This window comes from Carex rostrata, unplaced genomic scaffold, assembly GCF_964058835.1.
Source record: "Carex rostrata unplaced genomic scaffold, lpCarRost1.2 SCAFFOLD_42, whole genome shotgun sequence".
Taxonomy (NCBI): domain Eukaryota; kingdom Viridiplantae; phylum Streptophyta; class Magnoliopsida; order Poales; family Cyperaceae; genus Carex; species Carex rostrata.
Window position 1 is genome coordinate 294,683 of NW_027601196.1, and position 12,016 is coordinate 306,698.

At 35.9% G+C, this 12,016-nt stretch overlaps 2 protein-coding genes across 2 annotated transcripts; both read left to right on the forward strand.

Moving 5' to 3' along the window:
- The first annotated feature begins 1,669 nt into the window (after positions 1–1,669).
- LOC144549926 (BTB/POZ and TAZ domain-containing protein 1-like) lies at positions 1,670–3,731 on the forward strand. Its single transcript, XM_078298494.1, has 5 exons — positions 1,670–1,880; positions 1,974–2,101; positions 2,497–2,812; positions 2,903–3,204; positions 3,338–3,731. Exons 1-5 carry the CDS (start codon positions 1,749–1,751, stop codon positions 3,471–3,473), a joined length of 1,014 nt encoding a protein of 337 aa, XP_078154620.1. The 5' UTR covers positions 1,670–1,748; the 3' UTR covers positions 3,474–3,731.
- A 2,504-nt stretch (positions 3,732–6,235) lies between these two features.
- On the forward strand, positions 6,236–11,895 carry LOC144549924 (uncharacterized). Its single transcript, XM_078298489.1, has 12 exons — positions 6,236–7,081; positions 7,191–7,275; positions 7,420–7,509; positions 7,897–7,970; positions 8,647–8,731; positions 8,828–8,917; positions 9,125–9,249; positions 10,040–10,121; positions 10,226–10,273; positions 10,522–10,594; positions 10,928–11,031; positions 11,632–11,895. Exons 1-12 carry the CDS (start codon positions 6,288–6,290, stop codon positions 11,749–11,751), a joined length of 1,770 nt encoding a protein of 589 aa, XP_078154615.1. The 5' UTR covers positions 6,236–6,287; the 3' UTR covers positions 11,752–11,895.
- The last annotated feature ends 121 nt before the right edge of the window (positions 11,896–12,016 follow it).

A 12,016-nucleotide genomic window follows, 5' to 3' on the forward strand; every position in this document is an offset into this window, starting at 1 on the left:
AAACGGACAAATATATATTTATTTCATTTCATACAAATCTATCTTCATAATCGAGTATATATTTTCTAAAATGCTTTAAAGATCACGAGAAATATTAAAAACTTATCTTTAAAATTAATTATCAGATCTAAGAATTTAAGGCCTTGTTCGGCTGCCAGGCGGGAACAGGAATAAAAACGGGAACGGATCCAATTTGAATGGCCAAAACATGGCCTAAGATAGATAAAAATGACAAAATTTCACGTATACACCTTAGAAATATTAAAATTACGTATTTTCTCTCTCAAATTCATAATATCATATTATCCTTCTAAATTTCAAAAGCTTACAAATTTATTCAATTTATTAACTTTTCTATTAAAATTTATTTTAACTTTAAAAATTATTCATTTGTTTTTTTTCTTTTTTTTGAAAAATATAAGAATATGTAATCTGTGTACGAAATATATATTCAGTTTCCAGAGACAAATGATTCATTCTCTTTATATGGCCTTTCTAATTATTTTTCATTCTTCACATCATGCTAGAGGTGTTACTTTTACCCGATTATCCAGATCCGACCCAGAATCAACCCAGATCCGACCGGATTCGATTAATTTGGATAGGGTATGGTTTAAAAAATATAACCGATTAAATTATGGGTACAGTTACAAAATCAATAATTTAATATCCAACCTGAATCCGAACTGGAACCGATACTATAATGGGTAGGATATGGGTTTCATTTAATTATCTGATCTATAACCGAACCTGACCCGATATCCGTATAAATACTTGATAAAATATATATTAATAACTATTAATATATAAAAATATAACTTTGCATATTAATTTTTGCATAAACCGTGGTGAGTCCAGTACTTTTTTAAATGTGAGAAAATAGAATGCAGTCGCATATTCACTATGTTTTTACACATAGATGGATGCCAAATTTATTCTTTCCATAACAGCTACATCAATTTTTTAGGAAGCAGATCACCTGCCCCCCAGGGTGCAGGAAAATCCTGCCCCCTCAGTCACTGCGGGGTGTGACCGGGTTTAGAATTTAGAGTTTAGGATTTAGATGATCCATCAATAGTGACTCTGGGGGCAGGGAGAGCAGACGATTCAATCCCCTTCGCCTAGACATAAAGACATGACATCTCTCTGCTCTGCTCTGCGTCACTAATTACATAATCATATTTTACTAATAAGTATCACTAATTGCCGCCGTTCTCTGCGTCACTAATTATATAATAAATATCTTTGTTAAATAGCTTCCTTATCAAAAAGCGGGTCCCGTCCCATGATCCAACTTGGTTACTTGGTGCGCTTATCACCAAATACCAATAGCCGCCGTTCTTTAAATTCCACAAAATGAGAAGCATGATTGACAACTCCAACTTTGCACCTCTATTATCTGGAGGCTGGAGCAAACATCACATCTATTATTAAACCACTAATATAAAATATATGTCACTGGTGACGTATTATGTGAGACAGAGGTCATTCTTTAAAAAATATAATTTACCTTCTGTTCAAATGAAAATTTAGATTACTTAATGAAGGGCAAGGATGAATTACCTTTAATAATTAATTAATTAATTAGGGACCGGGCCTCTCTCTCTTGTTCCCCTCTCCCCCTCTATCTATATATATATAAAGCTGAACAACAAAACAGAGCATCGCACTACCTCACCTCGCATTAGGCGCTTACTATTGCTCTCCTTCTCCACGAAAAAGAAAAGAGAGAGAGAGAGATATATAGAATGGTGACTCTCTGCCAAGGTTTCCAAACAAAAAGAGAGAGAATGGCGATTGACAACAACGCCACCAGCTATGAACATGTACAAATAGTAACATCAAGCGGACGGAGGATAACTGCTAATTCAACTCTCCTGGTAGATTTTCAAACTCCACCAACCTTTTCTTTTTTCTTTTGCGATCGAGCAATTTGAGAGATTAATTTAATTTGGACTTGAAATTTGTTACAGGCATCAGGGTCTCTTGTACTGGAGCGCGTGCTGCAATTGCAAAAGGAAAAGCAGAGAAAAAATAAAATTAAAATCTTGGGCGTGCCGCATGAGGCTGTCGTGGCTTTCGTTCGATCTCTCCAATCCAGGTTAATTTTAATTGAATTGAATTTAATTTTTTTTATCTATTTGATTGATTTAATTGGGACGGACATTGTTATCAAAGAAATTGGAGAGAAATAGCATCACGACAAGACAAGACAAAGTGAAGAGAAATAGATTAGGAGTTAGGACTGACTGCAATTCCTTAGTCCTTACCAATTAAATATCTCTAGTCTAATCAGGTGGTGGTGGTCTATTCAAAAGAAGTAAAGAACCGAACCTAGCTGGCTAGGAAAATCTTCTTATTCTTATTCTTTTGTTTTGCTTTGACCTTTCTACATCTACACCTTGAATTAATTATATTGCCTTTGACCTTTCTACATCTACACGATCGACTACACCTTTCATTAATCATTAAATATATAAATATATATATATATAGGTGTATGAATATGATAGAAGAAGAAGATGTGGAAAAATACGGGATGCATTTACTGGTTCTGTCACATGTGTATCAAGCGAGTTGGTTGAAAAGGAGATGTGAAATGATGGTAGCAAATCTCCTAACAAGCGAAACAATTTTAGATGTACTACAAGTGTCACGCTTATGCGATGCACCACGATTGCATCTCCGCTGTTTGAAATTTATCATGAAGGATTTTGCTGCGGTGCAAGATACAGATGCGTGGCGATTTTTGCAAGAGAATGATCCCTGGCTGGAACTTGACATTCTTCAATTTATGGATGAAACTGATTTGGTAAGTTAATTTCTGTTTGATATTTATTTAATGATTGATTAATTGTTGTGATTCTTTTCTTTAATTAGTTTTTTTAATTGTGATACACAGAAACGCAAGCGACAGAGGAGGAGGAGGGCAACGCAACAGGTTTACTTGGAGCTGAATGAAGTCATGGATTGCCTTGGCCACATCTACGAGGAAGGTTGCACTGAGGTGGGTCCCATGGACAGGGCACCACCACATAGTCCGTGTGATAAATTTGAGACATGCAGAGGCATCCAGCTGCTCATCCGCCATTTTGCATCCTGCCACAAAAACAGCTGCATGCGCTGCCGTCGCATGTGGCAACTCCTGCGCCTCCATTCTGCCTTGTGCCACCGCACTGCCTCATGCAAGCTGCCTCTTTGCATGTATGTCTTCTCAAAACGCGCCTACTCGCTCTTTAATTATCCCAATTAATTCATTTACACTATATATATTATATTTATTGATCATCGATCTCATGCTTATAAATTTAATTATTCTTTATAATTTAATTTCCAGGCAATTTAAGATCAAGGCAGAGCAAATGCAACAAAAATCGGAAGCCGGCAAATGGGACCTTCTTGTGAGCAAAATGAAGGTCGTTAAAGTAATGTCGTTGTTAGTTAAGAAGATGAAGGAGGAGAGAAATCCATGAGTACTTCATAAATCATATATAAAAGCAAATACGCAAGTGCATGTCGATCGGAGAGCTAGGCATGGCAGCAGCATATATAATTAGAGGAGTTTCCATGCATGAAACTATATATATATATATATATATAAATATACACTCTGTATATATGATGGGCAAGGTGTTGTAGTTTCACTACCATGTGTACAGTTGTAATTTTGTAGATCGGTTGGTAAGTGTAATATATTTGTTTTTTCAGATAAAAGAATGAGTTTAAGTTTTTTTTTTTTTTTTAAATATTCCAAGAAATCTCTCGGTCAAATTTTGAACATGTGGCCTCCTGGTTTTTTTTTTGTGTGTGGATATATATATTTGGTTGTATGAAATAAAGGTCATTTTTTAGCAATTTTTCTTCCGTAAAATCGTTTCAGTTACATGAATAACTTTTATCCTATTTCACACTGCTTCACTATTACCTCCCTTGTATAAAATGGAAAACAATAATGCAGAAATTAATCATGATATGATATCACAATTTTATGGCTGCGAGTCCTTTTTTCGAATTAATTTTGTGAGTTTGAATTCGGGTTTATACTCCAATCGATTTGATTTTATCTATCAGAAGTTTTTTTGTTTTGTTTTTGTTGAAAATATGATTGTTATAAATATAATATACCAACTACTTTGTTGACAGAAGTCTTGAAAAAAGGAATCGTCTCATGTCCAGAACAGAACAGAAAAAAAATTCCAATACAGAGTAAAGTAGTATTCTGTAAATATTTATGTTCATCGAATTTTCTGTCCTTAGAAAATCAATCCTTCTAAATATTCAATTACGGCTGGAAAAATTTTAAGCAGCGTGGAAAATATTCAGCCCCCAAAAAAATAATAAAAATAAAATAAAAGAAGAGCAGGAACTGAATCTTGTGCCGGCCAACTGAAAATATTGAGATCAGTAAGGGTCTGATCGGAACAAAGAGCTGATGGAGTTCAATTGATTTCAGTTCAATAGACATGATTTTCAATTGAACTTTGTTGATCGGTATCAAAATGCTTAAGAATTGAATTCTTCTCTAATTATTGATTGGAAAGTACACATAATAAAAAAAGAAATGATTTCATTTAAGTAAAAATTACTCTTCTGCCCTTAAAGTATATAATTAAACATCAACCATTTTTTTTTTTTTGCTTCCTTCACACCCGTAGGCAATTTCCATTCAACAAGAAAAAAATGAGTATTACATCATCTATTGTTTGAAAATTGGAAAAGTGTGTGCAATGTAATTGATACCCTCCCTTCTAATTGTGCTAGCAAGATGATCTACCAACTTATTGTGGCATCTAAAATAAATGTGAACAAAATATTTCTCCATTTTGTTTAATGACCCTCCAAGGTGTTGTGAACAAAATATTTCCCCATTTTGTTTAATGCCCGCCTAATAATCTGTGATGGGATTTGCACACACTTATTACTTCCTTCGCCAAGGACCAAGGTGTTGTTGTCAGTGTAGAATATGCACAGGAGTAGCCCCTTCTCCTTCGCATAACTGACAGCATCCAGCAGTGCTAACACTTCAACTTAGTTTTGGTATTTTCTCAAACTAAATAAGTTTCTTCTAACTTAATGCTATGAAGTGCTCAAGTGCATAATCATAAATAGTGTACCACTTCTATAACAATTGTTAGAATAATTAACTGATGCTTATAGCACACGAAAGAAACATTTAAATAATGATACAGCTTCTTATGATATGAAAGGAACTTTTAGCACATATCACTTGACTAATCACAAACTATGGCTTCAATCAATTACCCTTTTCTCAATCGAGAATCCAATAAACTAAAATCAGATTATATAATCACAAACAAAAAAATACTAAAAATAATATAATCACAAACTGATATATATAACGACAACCAATAAAGTTTCCACCTGTGTCTGAGGAGTTGAGCGGGAATTAACAGCATACAACAGAGCTGCTTAGTGCTAGGGTCTGATTGGAAGAGGAGAGATCGAAGGGCAATTTGGGAATGTGAACTCTTACCAAACTGGCACCAAATGAACTCTCGCCGAATCCCATCAATTTTCGCGAGATTTTCTTTGAGCCAAATATTCCATCCAAATCGCGTCGAATGAAATGAACTTCCGTCGCTGTGTGCGTTCCGATCGTGGGATTATAAAGTTCGTCAATTCCATTTCTCGTTTTAAGGAGAAAGAAGGGGTTCCGATCAGACCCTAAGTTCCTAATTGACACATAACATTCATCTTTTATCTAATTAATGAGTTTTAATGGTGTTAATTAATTGTCTCAAGTCTCAACTGTAAATTACAAGGAAGATACTATGTTTTTTGGCTTTTATATTTTTGCTTGCTCTTTTGTGTGAGGACTGAGGAGCTATGTTACTCGGATACTTCCAATTGAGCCCCGTATCCGTATCGGGTGTGTATCGTCTTCAATTTCTTGACCCGCTTCAAAATTTTGTGCAGGTGAGAGGTGACATACACAAAAAAATTCATGTTCTCTCTTACTCGCGCAACTTTCCCTGTGGAACCGCATGGAGTATTGAAATCCAGTCTGGTACCTGATCTGGTAGAATGAGATTTGGACTGTTTATTTTAATCTGGCACGGATCTTGAGGAATCCATGCAAGGCAGGCCCGACCGCCCGATCGCTCGATTCGAATTTCCTTGGGTACGTGCGGTACCTGAGGGATCGTCGAAAACTAAAGCAAGGATTTCAAGGGTAATTTCGTCACTTCACCTACACGGGTGACTTCGGGTTCGGGACTCCGATCCGTCGTCGTCGTTGTCCCTTCCTTCTTCGCTCCACCCTACTAATGGCGGACGAGACCAGCTCTGGTACTGGTACTGATGCCGGCACCAGTACCGAATCAATCCAACGCACGAGGAAGCCGGGCACCAAGCGCCTCTTTCTCACTGTCTCTGTTCTCGTCTCCTTCCTCTTAGGTGCACCGTTCCTCCTCAAATCGACCGAGATCCACCGTTCGCCTCTTCCCTCTGCCGCCATTTCCTCCCTTTCCCAGTATCTCCAGTCCAATCCTCCCTCCTTCCCCTGCCACTTCCAAGCCATCTTTCTCTCTCCATCCATACAACCCGACTCTTCTTTCTCTCTCTCCATTGCTGAAAAGCTCAATGCACACCTTACTACCCAAGCATGTGCCAACTGTAATTTCACATTTTCAGCTACTATTGATTTCGGATCCAACTGTCATCATATGGGCAATGCCCCTTCTGATGCCTGTCAGTGGCGATGTGGTGGCGCAGGTTTGGTCGATGCAATTGCAGATAGAGATGATAGTGAAGTAGATGAGTTGTTACAGTCAGCTGTCAATGAGAGAGCAGGAGGATGTGCCGGGAGGGTATATTCGGTATTTGTAATGGAAGGGGAACGAGAGAGAGTAGTTGTTGGGAAACATCGGCATGCCTGGATGGTGGTGAACAAACTTGATGATAGTGCTAGTGTCGGTTCGATAATTGGCTCAGTATTTGGAGATTATTTCATGAGAAGAGGGGTCGGGAAAGGGGAGTATGTACCAGTCGGTTCAGATGGGAATGTTGTTCTCTCATTTAGTTTGCTCAATTCGGATCCGAGTGGTTGGGTTTATGATTGGTATGTACCTATATATAGTCAGTCTCTCTGATTCTAGTTGTACTAGATTTTTTTTTTTTTTCATGTATTAATTTTAAAGAATCTGAGGGAGTGTTGTTTTCTCATCCAGGGGTTTTCAAATGACTGGAGAGGTCTTGTTAGGACCTGTTATGGAGGCTTTGGCGCCTGTTGCAAACATAACCATGGAGAGTCAGGTGTGTTAGTTTCTTTTATTCATTCAAACTATCAGTTGTTTGAAAAAAGACAACTTGGAGATGATATAAAGTTCCAAGCTTCTAAAATATATAAGAAATCGTCTAAACTTGTATGATTTTTCTAACTTTTTCTTTTTATCCTAGGTTTTGTACCATGCACCAAAGTCGTCAACGTCATATTGGGATGATAATTTGGAGGCTTACGTGGTTGATACCAGGGACCTGCCTTTCTTTGTATGTTCCTTGTATGCTATAAAAATGTGGTATTCCATGATTGTAAATTTAATACATATGAATCTATGAGAAAGTAAATTCCATGTACCAATACACCAATACGTGTACCTAGCAAGAGATTTTCATGATTCTTTTCAGCAAAAAATTGAAAACATATCATGCAAATCAAAATTGAGCTGAGCTTCGTAATTCTCAAAATTGAGGTTTTGCAGTAGCCATGCAGATAAAATTTAGAGGAAGTGAACTTGTCAGTATTTAATTTACAGATTTCCTTTCCTTTTTGCTCATTCAAAAACTTCACTTAATTTTTAGTATGCAGCGCTACTAAAGACCTACTATTTTATGTTCTTTTTGCTTAAAATAAAATAGTTCAATTATTATTGATAGGTAAACTCAAATGAGTGGCATTTGGATACTTCTCTTTCAGCATCAGGACGGTCCAAGGTGCTTCAGTTTGTGGTGTATATTCTCTCACTTAATTCTTATAGTTTTGTTGTTGTACTCAACTCTAAACTAGGTACTAAAACAAGAGTACCTGTTGCTAGTCCAGTGTCATTTAGGCCTGAGCTTAATGGTTGCTCCTAAACTAATTTCATTTTATTCATAGAATCAAAGTGAATAGAAAACAGACCAAAATCAATCTTTGAAATGTTCTGTATTATGTGGCACACGCAGTTTGTCTTGGTTGAAGTTTTAACCGATCGATTATCATAGGTTATGCTCCTTAGTTCTACTTGTTTTTCTCTTTTCCTTTTTTCTTTCTTTTCTTTTTGTTTTTCTTGAGAAGCTTGCAAAACCCTTCATTGCATTAACTAGCAAAGAAGGCCCGAAATTATTGGAATTGCAAAAACAAAAATTTGATTCACTCTCTCTTTCAAAGGTTCAGCATACAATCTCTTGCTTTTGTACTTTTAAGCCTTATTTTAATGAACTGTTTAAGTTTGATCAATCTTACTATTTTAAACAAAAGAACTCTTGTGAATTGCCAATAATCTGCTACTTCTCAAGAATTCAAATCTAGGTCCTGGCTGGTTTCCATTTAACACTGATATAGTAATCTTATAATATGATATTGATTATCCTATCATTAGTAGTCTGAAGGGGACGTTTTAAGTTTCTTTTTTTCTTTTGTATTAGGTATGTGCCATCTGCAAGTGAATGTCCTCTTTACATAAAAACCCCCGAGGGAGAGAAGTCCAAGACAAATTCTTTTATATCTCCAGTGAGTAATACTGATACTTTGCTTTTATATATTTGAACCTCCTTTTTCCTAGTGTACATTTAGATTAAGTGATCTTTGTTAATTATATGTGATTAGATGTGGGGAGGGGTTGCTATATGGAATCCACCTCGGTGTTCTATGCAATCTCAAGGGATCCCTCTTGTCAGAGACTCATTGCCCCCCAAGGTCAGTTTACATTGTCATTGAATTCTATAGTAAAAGAAAAGTAAATTAAATTGAAGGTGTTTCAAAAGCTTAGTTTGAACTACACGGTACAAGTTTTTGTCTGAGTTTCTACTTCTTTATTTTATTTTTATTTTTTTGTATAGGTCGGATATGGTATCTTTTTATTTTTTATTTTTTGTAAGTTATTTTATTTGAAAATTTGTACAGGAACTTGAGAAGATAATTGAAGTATTCATTGGGCAGCTCCGCCTTCTATTTGGACTAAATTCTAATTATGTTGAATCAGATCCAATATTTAAGTTTCTGGCAAGTGAGAAAGGTTTCACAGACTGGTAAGATATTATTTTTGATATTCCCTGTTCTCATTCTCTCTCTCTCTCTCTCTCTCTCTGAATGCCAAGTGTGATGGATATTTTCTTAAGAAATTCAATAGGAGGTGAGGGCTGGAATGAAGTCAGGAATAAGCCATATTCCACTTATTTAATTCAGACTTAATTTTATTGCTTTCATGGATTGCTTCTGCTGTGTGTGTGTTTGTGTGGACAATTCTGCAGTTTCAATAATATTTGGTGCACTTCTTTAGGGATATTTATCTCTGTGAATTATATTCGCAATTGAGGTAAATTGTGTCTGGCTTGGTAAAGCAAAGCATTACTAAGAATTAGTTGGGAGTTGAGGATGAATTTGCTTAGCGAAAAGCTTAATAGCTCAGTTGAGGGTAAATTGGACAAAATTAAAGCTTTAAAGGTTGAGAAGAAGCTGATAGAGTGAGCAACATCTGGACAGTCCAGTGATGCACTGGCAACTTTATAGGGGGCCAGTAAGCTTTGAGATTAGGATGAACAGTCCGGACGTTGCCCTCTTGGGTCAGGTACCTGAAAAGATGTCAAGTTGGGGGCAGATGTGGGTTTATTCAAGTTTGAAGTGGTGCAAATTTCTGAATTTGATCTTAAATTGAGCCTAAGTCAAGGATATTTGGAGGCATACGTAAGGCATAATCACAAATCAGTTTGGTTGGATGTATAGTTTGGTTTTTATTGTGTATTTGGGGCAGGGACAGTATGATATTAGTCAGGCCAATACCAGAATGAAATACTGTATCTATCTCCTCAAATTTTGCAGGGAATTGGACTTGTTGTACCGACAGCACACCTGCTTTAATCTCTTGTCGGGCCTCAACACACTTCAATCTCTCTCTAGATTAGTAAGAATTTTTCGTCTTTTAGTAGTTATGGTTGTTTGTAGATGAATTCGTGCTTTTTCATGGTTTTCTCTTCTTGATTTCTGAATCATAATTGTGATTATCAGGTGGAATCACTTCCAAGAATGATTGTAATGGACGAAATCGGAAAACAGGTCATTTCATCTCTCTTTAATTAGGTCTAATAATTCTCTTCTTGCAATTCCCATTTTTTTTCCTTGATATTTTAGATTGAGGTTTAAATTGGATTGATTGAGCAGTACACAGCTAATTGAGAATTGATTTTTGTTGTTTTTTGGTTGGGCTTTAACCTGTGCCAGTATGGACAGGCTTGGTATTGGTATAAAGCAATATAACTTGTTACAGATTTTAGTAAAGTTTTAGTAAAGTTTGACCTTTTCAGGTAGAGCTGTCACTTGAAGCTGCAAATTTAGCTGAGAGAAACATCTCTCGTGGGATAAACAATGCCTCAGCTTGTATGTGAAAATTTCTTTTACTCAATGTGTTATCTTTTATTTTTTATTTTTTTTATTTTTATTTTTTTTGGGAAACATACCTTCCAAACTTGGAAGTCAAAAAAGAAATCTTCCTCTCAAAAGCTGTCTTATTTATTTTTCCTATGATGACTAAAATGCCCTCATTGTTTTCGACCTGTCATTATCATTGGAATTTGGGAATACCTCTTTTTCGTGGGAATTGATTTGTGGAGTGTTCTAATTTCATGTCGACTTTGTTACACTTGAAAATTTGAAATTATGGCTTTAGTTTTTTAATTTTCTTTTGTCGTTCTTGATTTCATTGTTCTATAGTGTCATCAACCAGAGCAAGGGCTTTAGCAGAGGATGCATTTTTTCATCCATCTATCATGTCAATCAGCTATTCTTCCATGGAACATTACTTTGCCATTTACATGGTTAGTCTTGTCCTAAACTTCTAGCATGCTTTTTGTCATTTACTGGTTTTAACCCGTGCTTACTGGCAGCATTGCATCAGTTTACCAAAAGTTCCCTCTATGGTTTTTAATTTGTTTTTGTTGGTGTTTCAATTTGTAATTGAGGTAAATGTTAGCTGTTGTTATGTAACATAATCAAATTTAATACCAGTTGAAGGTTACTTCAGACGTTATAGCCTTATTGGGTTAGCTCGAGGTTTAGTTTCCCCCTTGGTGTTACTTAGGTCTTATTGGGGTAACTCAATGTTGAATTGACTAAAGGTATTTTAAGTTGAATTAGCTTCCAGATCAAGGCTTGATTGCACAATTCCAACAGTAACAGGTTAATTTGGTGCTTAATTGCACATTTGAAGGACCTGTAATGATGTTGATTTCAACTCTTTTGGCCATTCTAGCTTTTTGTGATAACTTCTTTGTTCTTGCCTATGATTCCTGTGCTTTTAGTCTTAAACATAATTTATCCCACCATAAGTTACTAATACCAGATAAAGGTTCAATTTAAGTACCTTTGGAAATATAAATTCTTTTCTAAACTTTTTTCTAATGTTTATACTTTGTCAGCCTTTCTTTGCCCCGGTTACTTTACATGTGCTCCTGGCAGCCATGAAGGAAGTGAAACGTTACTACGCTGAGAGATCAAAGTATTTAACCTTTCGTGCTAGTAAAGTGAAATCTTCATGATAGATAGATTTATTTGTAGTTGTAAATTTAATATTTCAGACTGTTCTATTTTATTTTTTAGCACAGGTTTGTGGTCGTTAGCAAACTGTTTGTATTAGGATACATTGGACATTAGTCATTAGATATGGGGTGTTCTCTAAGTCATTGCATAAATCAGCCTTTGTTTACATTACAAGTGTATGAAATTTACTGAAAAGCATAGAAAAGGACCCGTCAATTGTCATTGAAAGGTCTAAAGAAACTAACATGTCAGCTAAGCCCTAAT